At 40.8% G+C, this 18,189-nt stretch overlaps 1 protein-coding gene across 4 annotated transcripts in view; it reads left to right on the top strand.

Annotated features, from left to right (window-relative positions):
* The first annotated feature begins 961 nt into the window (after positions 1-961).
* Positions 962-18,189, top strand: part of LOC110508430 (endophilin-A2) — a 27,184-nt gene continuing 9,956 nt past the window's right edge. For 2 of the 4 annotated variants that reach the window (XM_036966984.1, XM_021588948.2), the window contains exons 1-5: positions 966-1,422; positions 14,761-14,829; positions 14,937-15,153; positions 15,349-15,482; positions 15,590-15,748. In XM_036966984.1, coding sequence (XP_036822879.1) covers positions 1,378-1,422; positions 14,761-14,829; positions 14,937-15,153; positions 15,349-15,482; positions 15,590-15,748 — 624 coding nt within the window. In that variant the 5' untranslated portion in view covers positions 966-1,377. Of the gene's footprint in view, positions 1,423-14,760; positions 14,830-14,936; positions 15,154-15,348; positions 15,483-15,589; positions 15,749-18,189 lie in introns of all 4 variants that reach the window. The other 2 variants (XM_036966985.1, XM_036966986.1) reach the window with 2 other exon arrangements.

Genomic DNA, 18,189 nt, shown 5'->3' with positions numbered 1-18,189 from the left:
CAGTGTGAATATTGCACCCTTCTGCATAAGGCACAAATGTTGCCAAAAACATTCACCCCTTGACACTGGGAAAGGAAAGTGAGCAGACTGAGATGCATCCATTGTCCTCAGTAGAGCTGTCCCATCTACGGCCCACAGCTAGTCCCTTCACCAATATCTAATTTCCTTTACCTGTATGGAGGATTGGGTAAAGGTGAAAGAAGATTCCAAGTGGCATCCACCTTTCATTGTAGCAACCACCTGTCCTCTCACAGTTCAGCAGATAAAGAAGATGGCTAACTCTTCTTGACATCAGTCTTGAATGTGTCTTTGATGTTGTTGGCACAACCTCGGTCTTTCTCACTCAAAATCCCACATGCATCCCCTTATCTTTACAACGGTTAGATTTTCAAAATGCAAACAATGAGGTATCAACCCGGAGAAAAAAAAATACATTTTCTGACAACCAATCAAACCCCTCGTACAATTTCTAAACTAATATTGCATTAACACAGATTAGACCTAGTGCTGGACTAAAATTGTCAGCCACAGTGAATGCTCATTAACACCTATAAACACATAAATGGTTCCAATGGTTTTTCCACCATTCATTTTTCACATCGTGAATATTACAAAAAAGCTTACCTTAACGTGACATTTTTGATAGCCATGTAATTCTCTCTTGGTCAAGGTGAGTTTTCTCAACATATTCACCTCAATTTACTTGCAAAAATGTGCAATGCTAATTATTGCTAAAAGTTACCTTGTCCAGAGAGATTTGCGAAGTTAAAACATCACACCAGGGTAAACCGACATGAAACACAGACCTTACATGAAGTGGCTATTTTCAAAATCCCAGATGGAAAAAACGATTGGAACCATTTCCGGGTTTTATGACTCATACATGCTCTACAAATTCAGAACTAGGTTTTAGCCTAATCCATGTCTGGAAAACTGGTTAGATGTGTTCAAAAAGAGAAGGGCTGTCATCATTGTGCCATGTAGTAGCACTGGGTTTACACCAATCCAACACAGAAACGTTTATTTGTAACATACTTAATTAAAAACATTTTGGAAGGAAAACTATTTAACTCATATTGTAAGTAACTATAGGTCATATTTCATATACATCTGGGAACACTGGACAGTTACTTGAATCCCCTTGGGCAATAGTGGGAGTTGCAAAATCGTCATCTAGCAACAGATTTTACTACTCTTTACAGGAAGTATGGTTGCCAGACAAGTTCCACTCACCAAGGCATAAGGTAAACCATCTGGAAGACGTGTATGGTCAAAGCAGCAGAGAAACTTCAGCGAGCTATTCCTAAAATCTAACTTTCAGCATTTATTTTGAAGGAGCTTGCACGTAAAGAAATAAACTAATATCCTGCTGCAAAAATGTCTGTCGCAGGCTTCAAGAAACAATTTTATAAAGCCAGCCAGGTCAGTGAACAACAACTTTTTTACTTCGGCTAACGTTAGCTTGCTAGCGGTAGCGTTACTTATGCAAAAGCTATTAATGTTATTTTTTTACGAGGAAATATGTGACCCAAATGTTTATCTAAATTATTCAACTTTTAATTTAGTCTAATGGATAACTTCGGTGGACGGGTAAAGTCCTCGCAAAGTTAAATCGGCATAGCGCCGGTGAGTTGGGAATGTTAGTTAGCTACTGTTAGCAGCTAGCTAGATGTCAGTTCAGCACGGTTTAGAAACTCTTGACTGTGCAGTTACTTTGTCGCGTCGTTATGCGATTGACACAATGTTTACATTTGCTACGGCTGGCTCACTACAATGTTTCAATTTGCCATTAAAAAAAACGCGTTTGAAAACAGCGCCATTGCAGCGATGTCATTATATGTTTGCATAGCTAGCTAAATTAGCTAGTGAGTTTCGTATCAGAATGTTGACTTGACTCAATTTAAATACCCCCCCCCCCTCTCATTCTCTGCTGAGTTCAGCATAAAAATTCAACCACTCTCCTGACATACATCCTGGCCTGGGTTTACGGCCAGATTTCCATTAGAGGGATGGGTAAAGCAGGGTAGACTAGAGGCGAATTAAACTAGCTGTGTGAGTGAACAAGACATTAAACCTTTTTATCTGAGCTCAACCAACAAGTGTGTGTCGGGATGATGTCATGGACATTTTATTATAATAGCTAAATATATTGGTAAAACTACAGATGCTTATCTGTACAGCCTGCATTGCCATATCCATTGTCATGACTACAGAGAATGCACCTCTGACTGAAGTTACCGTCATGTGTCCGTTTGTTGGGAGGGATGGAGGGAAGTGTAGTGTTTCTGGATGGAGAGGGACATTCCATTCCTTCTAGACTAGAGGTCGACAAATTATGATTTTTCAACGCCAATACCGATACGGATTATTGGAGGACCAAAAAAGCCGATACCGATTATTATTAATAATAAAATAAAAAACACATGTATTTGTAATAATGACAACAATAAGAACACTTATTTTAAGTTAATATAATACGTCAAAATCAATTTAGCCTCAAATCAATAATGAAACATGTTCAATTTGGTTTAAATAATGCAAAAATAAAGTGCTGGAGAAGAAAGTAAAAGTGCAATATGTGCCATGTAAGAAAGCTAACGTTTAAGTTCCTTGCTCAGAACATGAGAATATATGAAAGCCGGTGGTTCCTTTTAACATGAGTCTTCAATATTCCCAGGTAAGAAGTTTTAGGTTGTAGTTTATTATAGGAATTATAAGACTATTTCCCTCTATACCATTTGTATTTCATTAACCTTTGACTATTGGATGTTCTTTATAGGCACTTTAGTATTGCTAGTGTAACAGTATAGCTTCCGTCCCTCTCCTCGCTCCTCCCTGGGCTCGAACCAGAAACACAACGACAACAGCCACCCTCGAAGCAGCGCTACCCATGCATAGCAAGGGAAACAACCACAGGCTCAGAGCGAGTGACGTTTGAAACGCTATTAGCGCGCGCTAACTAGCCAGCCATTTAACTTCGGTTACACCAGCCTCATCTCGGGAGTTGATAGGCTTGAAGTCATAAACTTCAAGGGGCCGAAAGTACTATTTGAATTAATGTTTATGCGCCTGCTTCTGCCTACCACTGCTCAGTCAGATACTTAGATACTTGTATGCTTGTATGATCAGTCAGATTATACGCAGCGCAGGACACGCTAGATAATATCTAGTAATATCATCAACTGTGTGTCAAAACTAGTGATTATGATTGATTGATTGTTTTTTATAAGATAAGTTTAATGCTAGCTAGCAACTTACCTTGGCTTACTGCATTCGCGTAACAGGCGAATGCCTCCTTGTGGAGTGCAACAAGAGGCAGGTCGTTATTGCGTTGGATTAGTTAACTGTAAGGTTGCAAGATTGGATCCCCCGAGCTGACAAGGGGAAAATCTGTCGTTCTGCCCCTGAACGAGGCAGTTAACCCACCTTTCCTAGGCCGTCATTGAAAATAAGAATGTGTTCTTAACTGACTTGCCTAGTTAAATATAGGTGTAAAAAAAAAGGCAAAATCGGTGTCCAAAAATACCGATTTCCGATTGTTGAAAACTTGAAATCGGCCCTAATTATTTGGCCATTCCGATTAATCGGTCGACCTCTATTCCAGACCCACCGCACTGTTGTTCTCTCTACAAACTATTCCCTTCCCCCTCTACCATTCCCTTCATCTGTCCATCTCCATGACAAATGATCTTGTAGTTGGAGTGATAGTGCTAATTTGCATATGGATGGGGATGATTGGTAACCATGATTGACTCCATGGGTCTACCAGCCATAACAGGTGAATTCCTCACTCTCTACTTGCCAGATACAACATGCCCTTTTGTGGAATTTAGTGCGTGATGTAGTTGTCACACTAACAATAGCACTTATCTAATAATACGTTTGTTATTGAACGGATATGAAACGCATTGTAGCCCTTGCCGATACGAACAGAATCTGCATTTGGCATCAAGGGAAATAACTACAGAACAGTTTGTATAGTCCTAAGGAAGTCATCTGACAGCTTTGAGAGAGAGAAACTGTTGAAATGGGCCTATTAGGTTTTTGTAAATACACTTGAGGCCCTCCATAAATACTGCTGTAACACAATGTGTTTGTGTGTATGTGTGTGAACTGGAATGGCCTCTGACTGTACCACTCACCTCTACAGCATATCCTAGTCTCAGACAGGTCATTTTGCATAGACACCAATTAGGCTGGGCATAGTCACCCTCAAGCCCCTGTCATTAAATGTCCCATGAGTGTGCAGAGACTCAGGTGTACCCTTATTATGAGGCCATCTGCTATGTTATAGGGGCCTGTTTTGGAAATATGAGTGCAGTCTGTTGTAGTGTTGTCACGATTAAGGTTGGGTGATATTTGGGAGACCTCTTCTATGATATTCTGCTCCAAATATCACAATATCCAATATAACTGTTTTGCCACGTTAATGACAATGTTTCCAGACTGCAATTGTTGTGCTTATTTACAATATTATAGTCCTATTCACACGGTGAAAAAATAAGGCTTTGTTGTGACATGGCTATCATTAATGTGATGAATGCTATTCATCGAATAATTACCTACTACGTTTAATTATTACTCAATTAAATTTACCATGTAACAGTTAACTGATTAGGAATTTGGGGCACCACGGGAAAAGTTTATTTAATGAGTTACCGTTTCCCAAATTAACTCAGGAATATATCGATATCATACCAGTCATCAATCAATCATTTCCTCATATCACTCGTTCTGAATGTTGTTGACTTAGTTTAGGGTTCGTCCATATTTACAAAGTGATGAATCAGCGAAACACGAATTTGCTTAATTATGTATTTACTAACTAAATAATACATAAACACACACACAGTATAGGTTATTGATTACTAACATAATGCAATGAAAACAGTCCCTAGTGGACTAATCCGATATGACGGCTTGTTACACAATTGAAAGGGGGTGGGGAAAGAAAGAACGGGAGAGACAGAGTGGACTTATCGTACATACATTTGGAAACTACGCTCACTGTAAGTATGAACATTTAGCACCCTAATAACCGCTCATTCGGATTAGAAATGCAACATATACTTACTCGTAGATGTCTTTCTCTGCCGTCTCTCTGAAACCACTCGGTCTGTTTATGGCAAGTAATTTGATGTAAGTCTCTTGTTGTCCACCAGAGGTCACAATGTTCTTAGTTGTAGGCTTATTTTGTTCTGGAGTGTTCTTAGAATGGATACATCAGAGGTGTACCACACGGTGGTGAAATGGATCTGTCTTCCCTCCGGTCTTTGGTCAATTGTCCTAGACTACTTTTATATACCAGCTGCAGACTGGGAATGTTTGGTCTAGTCTTCACCTTCAGGGGTTGGCATGTAGCCTAGTGGTCAGAGTGTTGCTGGGTCAAATCCCCGAGCTTACAAGGTAAAATTCTGTCGTTCTGCCCCTGAACAAGGCAGTTCCCTGGTAGGCTGTCATTGTAAATAAGAATTTGTTCTTAACTGACTTGCCAAGTTAAATTAAGGTTACATTGTCACTTGGTCTTTACCATTTTGGTCTTGTAGTTCTACCCATTTTAACGTGTGGACTAGAGGTCAACCGATTATGATTTTTCAATGCCGATACCAATTATTGGAGGACCAAAAAAGCCGATACCGATTAATCTGCCAAATTTTATTTGTAATAATGACAATTACAACAATACTGAATTAACACTTATTTTAACTTAATATAAAACATCAATAAAATCAATTTAGCCTCAAATAAATAATGAAACATGTTCAATTTGGTTTAAATAATTCAAAAACAAAGTGTTGGAGAAGAAAGTAATATGTGCCATGTAAAAAAGCTAACGTTTGAGTTCCTTACTCAGAACATATGAAAGTTGGTGGTTCCTTTTAACATGAGACTTCAATATTCCGAGGTTTTAGGTTGTACTTAATATAGTATTTATAGGACTATTTCTCTTTATACCATTTGTATTTCATATACCTTTTGACTATTGGATTTTCTTATAGGCACTATAGTATTGCCAGTGTAACAGTATAGCTTCCGTCCCCCTCCTCGCCCCTACCTGGGTTCGAACCAGGAACACATCGACAACAGCCACACTCGAAGGGTCGTTACCCATCGCTCCACAAAAGCCGCGGCCCTTGCAGCGCAAGGGGAATAACTACTCCAAATCTAAAAGCGATTGACGTTTGAAACAGTATTAGCGCACACCCAGCTAACTAGCTAGCCATTTCACATTGGTTACACCAGCCATTAGGCTGATAGGCTTGAAGTCATAAACAGCGCTGTGCTTGCGAAGAGTTGCTGGCAAAACGCACGAAAGTGCTGTTTAAATTAATGCTTACGAGCCTGCTGCTGCCTACCATCGCTCAGTCAGACTGCTCTATCAAATCAGACTTAATTATAACATAATAACACACAGAAATATGAGCCTTTGGTCATTAATATGATCAAATCATTTCGAAAACAAAACGTTTATTTCAGTGAAATACGGAAAGGTTTGGTATTTTATCTAACGGGTGGCATCCCTAAGTCTAAATATTCTTGTTACATTGCACAGCCTTCAATCTATGTCATAATTACGTAAAATTCTGGCAAATTAGTTCGCAAAGAGCCAGGCAGCCCAAACTGTTGCATATACCCTGAAGAGAAATGACACAATTTCACCTGGTTAATATTGCCTGCTAAACTGGATTAGTAGTTATAAGTGATTATGATTGATTGTTTTTAAAAGATAAGTTCAATGCTAGCTAGCAATTTACCTTGGCTTCTACTGCATTCACGTAACAGGCAGGCTACTCGTGGAGTGCAATGGTTAGAGCGTTGGACTAGTTAACTGTGCGGTTGCAAGATTGAAACCCCTGAGCTGACAAGGTGAAAATCTGTAATTCTGCCCCTGAACAAGGCCGTTAACCCACAGTTCCTAGGCAGTCATTGAAAATAAGAATGTGTTCTTAACTGACTTGCCTAGTTAAATAAAAGGTATAACAATTTTTTTTTTAATAATCGGAAATCGGCGCCCAAAAATACCGATTTCCGATTGTTATGAAAACTTGAAATCGGCCCTAATTAATGGGACATTCCGATTAATCGGTCGACCTCTAGTGTGGACCAAGTCCTCACATTCTCTGGTCTGTATTTAAATTATCAGCGAACTCTGGCCTTGGAGGGTGATCTGTCCTGTTGACACAATGTCTGTGCTCACATGGGCGTGGTTACTGACTGGGCCCAGGTTTAAAGGAAAAGCCATTATCTCATTTAAAGGCTAAAATCACTCTTCTATCATTTCAAAAGTATTCTTATACGTAATTTATTTTATACAACATTTAGATGCAAACCTGATAACTAGGACGTGTACACTTTCAGAGTTACAGTTATCTTGTTATACAGTCTTTCTGATCATTTTAATGACATCACAAAATAGACATTTTCCTTATTCCATCCCTCATCATCCCCAATGTTTGGATGTGGAAATATATTGTCCCGGTGTCTGGTGTTGAAGTTTTGGCAAGAGTCTCTCTCTATACACAGCACATTCCTTTGTTCAATACTGCAGGGCAAGAGAGAGAAAGTTTACGACCTGCGTTAAGTCATAAAACCTGCCCAACTCCCCCCTTCCTCTCTGGTGGGAGGGGGCGGGTGGGGGTCTGGCTATCTGTCAGCCTTGTGCCGAGCTGAACTGGCGCCTTTGATCCTTACTAAGGAGAGAAAGTCATGACAGCTTAGTTCATCAATTTAGATGTAATTTTCAACATATTGATACAGCATAACTGATAAAACTGTCTAATTTTGGTTAGTACATTTCAAATAGAGTATAGTCTTATACTTCACGATATATCGTCAATGTCAAATATCACGATATTCTATTGAATCACATATCGGCCCAACCCTAGTCACGATACCCACATTTTAGTATCACTACTTTATACCAGGGGTATTCAACTCTGACCCTACGAGTGCTGGAGCCTGCTGATTTTATGTTCAACATTGATAATGAATTGCACCCACCTGGTGTCCCAGGTCTAAATCAGTCCCTGATTTAGAAGGTAGCACTGGGGGGAAAAACACAGTGGAACAGGCTTTGAGGTCCAGAGTTGAGTTTGAGGGCTCTATACTATCACGATACTGCAGAAGGAGAAAAAAAACTAAGTGGGGAGATGGACTGATTTTTATTTTTTTGTGGGGCGAGATTTGCTTTCAAAATTTCACTTTTTAAAAATGTATAGAGCATCCAATGCTTCTGTTTTTTTTAAGTCCACAACCATGCTGAAATCACATAGGAGACAATTTTTGAGGTTTGGTAAAACTCTAAATATTGATTTGAGTGTAGTTAGTCTTTATTTCAAGTGCTCATGCACCTAGAGCTGTTTTTGTTTAGCAGTGTTTCTTTAGCTCACATGGAGTTTGCAAAACAAATGCCCACTTGATTGATGCAAATGATCCTGATTCTGCCAGGTAGGTGTAGGCTAGTTTGTACTTAACTTGAGAAGGTTTTTGGGAAAGCCTTTCCATCTACCAGAAAACGGTTATCATTAGCATTCCTAATGGCTACACAAGCTGGTAGACATACTCACACCGCTAACACACACAGACTTCGGGGAATACGAATCACTGATGTGTGCTATTCATGTCTTATGATAAACTTGGGAAAATGTGTTGCTTTTCTAATTAGTTCAGTATATTTAGTTGATTTCCAAACGTGAGATACGTTTGATAGAAGAACCAAAAGTAACTTTCTAATACTGGATCGTTCTTAATGTTGTAGTATTCGAAAAAGCGCTGAAGTATTGGTACTAGAGGTTGACCAATTAATCGTAATGGCCAATTTAATTAGGGCCGATTTCAAGTTTTCATAACAATCGGAAATCGCTATTTTTGGACGCTGATTTTGCCAATTTTAATTTATTTGTTAAAAAAAAAGACACCTTTTATTTAACTAGGCAAGTCAGTTAAGAACACATTCTTATTTTCAATGACTGCCTAGGAACGGTGGGTTAACTGCCTTGTTCAGGGGCAGAACGACACATTTTCACCTTGTCAGCTCTGGGATTCAATCTTGCAACCTTACGGTTAACTAGTCCAATGCTCTAACCACCTGCCTCTCATTGCACTCCACGAGGAGCCTGCCTGTTACACAAATGCAGTAGAAGCCAAGGTAGCTAGCTAGCATTAAACCTATCTTATAAAAAACAGTCACTCATAATCACTAGTTAACTTTTTATTTTATTTTTTTTTATTTCACCTTTATTTAACCAGGTAGGCAAGTTGAGAACAAGTTCTCATTTACAATTGCGATCTGGCCAAGATAAAGCAAAGCCGTTCGACACATACAACGACACAGAGTTACACATGGAGTAAAACAAACATACAGTCAATAATACAGTATAAACAAGTCTATATACGATGTGAGCAAATGAGGTGAGAAGGGAGGTAATGGCAAAAAAGGCCATGGTGGCAAAGTAAATACAATATAGCAAGTAAAACACTGGAATGGTAGTTTTGCAATGGAAGAATGTGCAAAGTAGAAATAAAAATAATGGGGTGAAAGGAGCAAAATAAATTAATTAATTAAATACAGTAGGGAAAGAGGTAGTTGTTTGGGCTAAATTATAGGTGGGCTATGTACAGGTGCAGTAATCTGTGAGCTGCTCTGACAGTTGGTGCTTAAAGCTAGTGAGGGAGATAAGTGTTTCCAGTTTCAGAGATTTTTGTAGTTCGTTCCAGTCATTGGCAGCAGAGAACTGGAAGGAGAGGCGGCCAAAGAAAGAATTGGTTTTGGGGGTGACTAGAGAGATATACCTGCTGGAGCATGTGCTACAGGTGGGAGATGCTATGGTGACCAGCGAGCTGAGATAAGGGGGGACTTTACCTAGCAGGGTCTTGTAGATGACATGGAGCCAGTGGGTTTGGCGACGAGTATGAAGCGAGGGCCAGCCAACGAGAGCGTACAGGTCGCAATGGTGGGTAGAATATGGGGCTTTGGTGACAAAACGGATTGCACTGTGATAGACTGCATCCAATTTGTTGAGTAGGGTATTGGAGGCTATTTTGTAAATGACATCGCCAAAGTCGAGGATTGGTAGGATGGTCAGTTTTACAAGGGTATGTTTGGCAGCATGAGTGAAGGATGCTTTGTTGCGATATAGGAAGCCAATTCTAGATTTAACTTTGGATTGGAGATGTTTGATATGGGTCTGGAAGGAGAGTTTACAGTCTAACCAGACACCTAAGTATTTGTAGTTGTCCACGTATTCTAAGTCAGAGCCGTCCAGAGTAGTGATGTTGGACAGGCGGGTAGGTGCAGGTAGCGATCGGTTGAAGAGCATGCATTTTGTTTTACTTGTATTTAAGAGCAATTGGAGGCCACGGAAGGAGAGTTGTATGGCATTGAAGCTTGCCTGGAGGGTTGTTAACAGTGTCCAAAGAAGGGCCAGAAGTATACAGAATGGTGTCGTCTGCGTAGAGGTGGATCAGAGAATCACCAGCAGCCAGAGCAACCTCATTGATGTATACAGAGAAGAGAGTCGGTCCAAGAATTGAACCCTGTGGCACCCCCATAGAGACTGCCAGAGGTCCGGACAGCAGACCCTCCGATTTGACACACTGAACTCTATCAGAGAAGTAGTTGGTGAACCAGGCGAGGCAATCATTTGAGAAACCAAGGCTGTCGAGTCTGCCGATGAGGATGTGGTGATTGACAGAGTCGAAAGCCTTGGCCAGATCAATGAATACGGCTGCACAGTAATGTTTCTTATCGATGGCGGTTAAGATATCGTTTAGGATCTTGAGCGTGGCTAAGGTGCACCCATGACCAGCTCTGAAACCAGATTGCATAGCAGAGAAGGTATGGTGAGATTCGAAATGGTCGGTAATCTGTTTGTTGACTTGGCTTTCGAAGACCTTAGAAAGGCATGGTAGGATAGATATAGGTCTGTAGCAGTTTGGGTCAAGAGTTTCCCCCCCTTTGAAGAGGGGGATGACCGCAGCTGCTTTCCAATCTTTGGGAATCTCAGACGACACGAAAGAGAGGTTGAACAGGCTAGTAATAGGGGTGGCAACAATTTCGGCAGATAATTTTAGAAAGAAAGGGTCCAGATTGTCTAGCCCGGCTGATTTGTAGGGGTCCAGATTTTGCAGCTCTTTCAGAACATCAGCTGAACGGATTTGGGAGAAGGAGAAATGGGGAAGGCTTGGGTGAGTTTCTGTTGGGGGTGCAGTGTTATTGACCGGGGTAGGAGTAGCCAGGTGGAAAGCTAAACTACACATGGTTGATGATATTACTAGTTTATCTAGCGTGTCCTGCGTTGCATATAATCAATGCAACACTGGGGATGAATTAACAAAAGCGCATTTGAAAAAAAAAAAATGCACAATTGTTGCACAACTGTACCTAACCATAAACATCAATGCCTTTCTTAAAATCAATACACAGAAGTTTATATTTTTAAACCTGCATATAAGGCAATATTAACCAGGTGAAATTGTGTCACTTCTCTAGCGTTCATTGCACGCAGAGTCAGGGTATATGCAACAGTTTTGGCAGCCTGGCTCATTGCGAACTAATTTGCCAGAATTTTACGTAATTATGACATAACATTGAAGGTTGTACAATGTAACAAGAATATTTAGACTTAGGGATGCCACCCGTTAGATAAAATACCGAACGGTTCCTTATTTCACTGAAATAATAAACGTTTTGTTTTCGAAATGATTTGATCATATTAATGACCAAAGGCTCATATTTCTGTGTGTTATTATGTTATAATTAAGTCTATGATTTGATATTTGATAGAGCAGTCTGAATGAGCGATGGTAGGCAGCAGCAGGCTCTTAAGCATTCATTCAAACAGCACTTTCGTGCGTTTTGCCAGCAGCTCTTCGCAAGCACAGCGCTGTTTATGGCTTCAAGCCTATCAGCCTACTGGCTGGTGTAACCGATGTGAAATGGCTAGCTAGTTAGCGGGGTGCGAGCTAATAGCGTTTCAAATGTCACTCGCTCTGAGACTTGGAGTAGTTATTCCCCTTGCTCTGCAAGGGCCGTGGCTTTTGTGGAGCGATGGGTAACGCTGCTTCGAGTGTGGCTGTTGTCGATGTGTTCCTTGTTCGAGCCCAGGTAGGGGCGAGGAGAGGTACGGAAGCTATCCTGTTACACTGGCAATACTAAAGTGCCTATAAGAACATCCAATTGTCAAAGGTATATGAAATACAAATGGTATAGAGAGAAATAGTCCTATAAATACTATATTAACTACAACCTAAAACCTCGGAATATTGAATGTTAATGTCTCATGTTAAAAGGAACCACCAGCTTTCATATGTTCTCATGTTCTTAGCAAGGAACTCAAACGTTAGCTTTTTTACATTGCACATATTGCACTTTTACTTCTCCAACACTTTGTTTTTGCATTATTTACACCAAATTGAACATTTTTCATGATTTATTTGAGGCTAAATGGATTTATTGATGTATTATATTAAGTTAAAATAAGTGTTAATTCAGTATTGTTGTAATTGTCATTATTACAAATAAATGTAAAAATCGGCTGATTAATCGTATTGGCTTTTTTGGTCCTCCAATAATCGGTATCGGCGTTGAAAAATCATAATCGGTCGACCTCTAATTGGTACACCGTGCAACACTAGTCTGTTGGTGTGTTACTTACCCAGTATCTGGTGGGGTGACTTGTTCGCTCGTGGGTGTGGGCCATGGTGTGTTTCGTAAATCTCACAACGCAGCAGTAGTGCCCAAACCGGATTCCTGGGTCGTTATTTTTACCAGGAGAACCGATCAGGTCAACAGCCTGCCGATAAACACACACACACAGTCACTTCCACACACACACTATCACACACTCACTCACATGCAAAGTGTTATGCACGTACAATACAACGTCAGTAACAGTCTGCTGGCACACACGCATATACAGACACTCTTGCGCTTCCTCTTCTCTCTCTGACACAGTTCAAGCTCATTTGTTAGTCACGGTCAACATGAACTTGAAATTATTTCATGTCAAATTTCAATGCCTATGACATTGAAAACCAATACGTAATTGCTTCATTTTGTGTCACTGAACTCCATACATTAGTCTGTTCCAATTCATAATATTGACTCTACTGTCATATGAGGAATTATTTTGAGTTGGCGCTTGGCAACATATGTTGATCATTTTGCTGCTGGGGTTTTAAAATTAGTAGCCTACTGCTACATCTTGAACCGCAGATCATGGAATAGGCTATGGCAGCATTAATGCACGGAGGGAGAACCTGCAAAATGGCTGGTGCTCATCATGTGAACGTACACCAGAGAGATGTGTTGATAACATGAACAAACTTACCAGAAATATGTTCCCACTCCCAGGCAGGCCCACCTCCAGTCCTACATGTTATGTCATATGACATCATGTGGATTACAGCTATCAGTAGCTGAAACCTGGCCACTGAGCATGTAATGTGACAGCATTGAGCACGCCAGGTTATGGTAACTGCAACAGTTATTGCACTTCAGGTGCAACTTGTTTCACGATGCATGGCAACAGCTGAAGCAAGACTGAAGCAGGCGTACGGTCTTTGAGAGTGTATTGCACATTGATGGGCAGGTTTATTAAGGTTGATGAGTAGTTACTAGTTGATACGTTTTAATCAGTGGTGTAAAACTTTTGGAATGGAGTGAAAGCCTGCATACACTGGGTCTCCATGACTTAGATGAAAGAACACTGCTAATGTAAAGACTGGTTGACTAACCCATCTGCTGTGTGCATGTAGTGAGATAAATGCCCTGGAGACAGCTGCACTGAGTCACATGGTGGAGGAATATTCAAAAAGAGTGATTTTTACCTGCCAATCAACCAAAAGCTTCTGGTGATTGTGTGTGCATGTGCACATGGGTGTGTCTGTGTGTGTGTGTGAGAACGTCTCTGTCTGAAAGTGTTCCTGTCTATCGGTGACTTGTGGGGTCTGCTCTGGTGACTTTTTAAAAGGACATTCTACCCCAAAATGAATTCAAATAAAATTATGCTGACAGCAAATTGTATTTTTTATTAAACCATGTTTTTTATGTGTTTTTTTGTTTTGTTGGGGGTGGAGTTACAGGTACATTATCCATTTAGATGTTAACGTTTATAAAACATGTACCTGTAGGCTGCCACTAAAAATAAAGAAAAAATAAATAAATATAGTATGAAAAATACTAAAAACAAAGTGGTCTTCTGTGTGCTCATCGTCCTCACCAGGGTCTTGACCTGACTGCAGTTCGGAGTCGTAACCGACTTCAGTGGGCCAATGCTCACCCTCGATGGCCACGGGCACACTGGACAAGTGTTCTCTTCACTGATGAATCCTGGTTTCAACTGTACCGGCCAGATGGCCGACAGTGTGTATGGCTCGTGTGAGCGAGCGGTTTGCTGATGTCAACGTTGTAAACAGAGTGCCCCATGGTGGGGTTATGGTATGGGCAGGTATATGCTACAGAAAACGAACACAGTTGCATTTTATCAATTGCAATTTGAATGTACAGAGATATCATGATGAGATCCTGAGGCCCATTTTCGTGCCATTCATCTGCCGCAATTACTTCATGTTTCAGCATAATAATGCACCACCCCATGTCACAAGGATCTGTACACAATACCACGTTTCACTTCTATATGCTACTATTCTGTCTGAATTAGGTCTGCTTTGTTGTGATCGAAAATTAATGTCCAGTGCAGAATGGATGTGAAAGAGACTTGTAGTCAACGTATTATTCTCCTCCCTTGTCCTTTGTAGATGGTGAGTGAGAAGGTGGGGGGTGCAGAAGGAACCAAGCTGGATGAAGACTTCAAAGATTTGGAGAAGGTAAGGACTCTTTCCCCTTAACAAAACGACCCTCCTGTACTACAAACAACCGTTTTTGTTAAAGGAAGTTGTACATAATTGTCTTACCCTTTCTCTCCTCCCCACAGAGGGCAGATGTTACCAGCAAAGCGGTGGTGGATCTAATCTCTAAAACCTCTGAGTACCTGCAGCCCAACCCAGCGTCCAGGGCCAAGCTGACCATGCTGAACACAGTGTCTAAGATCCGGGGCCAGGTGAAGAGCCCTGGCTACCCCCAGGCTGAGGGGCTGCTGGGGGAGAGCATGGCCAAGTTCGGACGAGAGATGGGAGAGGACACCAACTTTGGTAAGAAAGAAATTGGTTTCATAAATCGCCATACGTTTTTTATTTTAGCCTTTGCCCCTCAAAATACAGAATTCCAGGTGTGTGTGTGTATGTATGAAGTAATGACCACTCAAAACAGTACTCAACAGAAGAACATTGTCCTTTGTGGCAGTTGAGTGGATTGTGTACCCACTCATGTAAATGTTTGTCCTGTAGGTGGGGCCCTGGTGGACGTGGGCGAGTCCATGAAGAGGCTGGCCGAAGTCAAGGACTCTCTGGATATCGACGTCAAGCAAAACTTTATCGACCCGCTGCAGGCCGTCGTTGACAAGGACATCAAAGAGATCCAGGTACAGATCTAGAATGAGTGATTCTCAACTCTCCCCCAATGTTACACATTTTTGTTCTAACCCTGCAAAATCAACTAAGGGAGGGCTCTCTCCTTCTCCCTGCTCAGCATCATCTGAAGAAGCTGGAGGGCAGGCGTCTGGACTATGACTATAAGAAGAAGCGGCAGGGGAAGATCCCAGACGAGGAGCTGAGATCGGCCCTGGAGAAGTTCCATGAGTCCAAAGAGATGGCTGAGAGCTCCATGCACAACCTGCTGGAGACTGACGTGAGTCATCAAATCAAATTGTATTAGTCACATGCGCCGAATACTACAGGTGTAGTAGACCTTAGAGTGAAACGCTTACTTACAAACCACTAACCAACAATGCAGTTAAAAAAAAATATGAATAAGAAATAAAATAGAACAATTAATTTAAGAGCAGCAGCAGTAAAATATATATACATATACAGGGTGCAGAGTCAATGTGCGGGGGCACTGGTTAGTCGAGGTAATTAAGGTAATCTGTACATGTAGATAGAGTGATTATGCATAGATAATAACAGAGTAGCAGCGGCGTAAAAATGCACGCAATACTGTAAGTCGCTTTGGATAAATGTCTGCTAAATTATATACAGGTAACTGCCAAAATAATGGAAACACTTTTGTAAATTAGGGATACAAAACATATTGAAAACAGGTGCCTCCACACAGGTTTGGTTCCAGAGTTAATTAACCAATTAACTTCCCATCATGCTTAGTGTCATGTATAAAAATGCTCGATAGGCCATTATTTTGGCTACCGTGGCTATGCCCCCATAGGATGACAATGCCCCCATCCACAGGGCACGAGTGGTCACGTAATGGTTTGATGAGCATGAAAACAATATAAACCATATGCCATGGCCGTCTCAGTCACCAGATCTCAACCCAATTGAACACTTATGGGACAACCAAATTATTGAATTTCTAGTGGAAGAATGGTTTCGCATCCCTCCGATAGTTCAAGACACTTGTAGAATCTATGCCCAGGTGCATTGAAGCTGTGCTGTCTCGTGGTGGCCCCCATCGCTCTATTAAGACACTTTGTTTGTGTTTCCATTATTTTGACAGTATACAGTGGTGATTTTAGCATATGAATCTTGGTGGGGCAAACTTTTTTTTAATGCATGCCAGTAAGGCCACAACACTAAACATTGCATTATAACGGTGACAAACTATGCCCACAAACTGTTCGGGCCTACATAAACCTGTCCCGACAGCAGAGCTTTATTTTAAGCACCATGTAGGGAATCCTTACCAGTGAAACAGTTAATTCAGCCTCAGTTACTGCCTTTTTTTAAAACATAGCTGATATGGCTGACTTGCTTAAACAAATGTGGTTTCTACTGACAATTGAGATGTACAAACTATGGCATAAGGGAACGATGAGCGCAAAAGAGGCCATCCATAATTTAGATTTAAAACAATGAGAGAGCTAGGATGGATGTAATCAATATAACTGTTTGTTCAGCACTTTTGAAATGTACAGCGACAGAATTCAGAACATGGGCTGTTCTTAGTATTCTCCCTGTACACCAAGTCAGAACCGTAGGATAAATAAAGGGAGCATATAAGCAGACAATGAATGCTCTTACAATATTCAACAATATTTCTCTAAAACAGGCTACATGTGTACCACCAAGTCAAAACAGTAAGGGGAAAGGGACCAAATTATTAGGGTGAGGCACATGGGCTACTAACGGCTTACTACACAACATACACTTCGTATTACTTCCTTAGCTATGGGGGGGAAACAAGGTCGAATCATGACATCAGTGATCTTCAGGTTGGCGCTCTAGCAAGAGGCCCGAGTTCCCGACTTGGAATTGCGAGTTGGATGACTGTTTGAAGTAGGAGCCACCCCCCCACAGAGTTCCCAGTTGTCTTGAACTCAGAAGGATTGAAACGTTGGACCACCACACACCCTCTCCATCAAATAGCAGACAGGGGAAGGAAAATAGTCATTGCCATGCAATGCTTGCAGTTAGCCACTGATTCCTTCCTAACCATTCATTGTTGAATTTGCAATTTCCAACTTGTTGTGTAATGTTTATGGCCATATAGCATAGATAGATAAAACCTATCATTTCACTTCATATGACAAGGATTGAAGAGGATTTGCCAGTAGATTGTCGATGTGATTCATGACTGCTTGTCTGGCTTGATAGCTAATATTTTGAAAGTATGATGTCGACATGAGTCCAATCAAAGCTACGGTAGACATAACATGATTTGACATTGTTTTATTTGTGGCCAATGACCTTCAGCATTCTTAGATGGACACTTCTAATGTAAATCTATTGCAGCACCCAAGGGGCTTGGAACTTTCTAGCTCTCCCTGTAGATTTTGCGGTGACGTAGTGTCCCCATAAGTAAAGAAGATTACCAACCCCTACGCTCTGCATTTTCCACTGGCTGCCCCACCACCACACTGAGCTAGGCTGAAACGCCTGCATTTTGGAGCTGCCTTACTCAAGAAAGCAAAAAATAGATAATGTTTGTATGCGGCTTTATTATCTCAATTATACATTTTTTACATAGTTGCATAGTGCAAACTGATAAGTGATACGTAGTAATGCCAAAATAACATGCAAAACACACACGTGTGTGTGTGTGTATATGTATATGTATATATATATATATATATATATATATATATATATATATATATATATATATATATATAT

The sequence above is a fragment of the Oncorhynchus mykiss genome, chromosome 28 (genome assembly GCF_013265735.2).
Source record: "Oncorhynchus mykiss isolate Arlee chromosome 28, USDA_OmykA_1.1, whole genome shotgun sequence".
NCBI classification, from domain to species: Eukaryota; Metazoa; Chordata; class Actinopteri; order Salmoniformes; family Salmonidae; genus Oncorhynchus; species Oncorhynchus mykiss.
The sequence above is the reverse complement of the archived record's forward strand: the minus strand, read 5'-3'. Positions and strand labels throughout refer to the sequence as shown.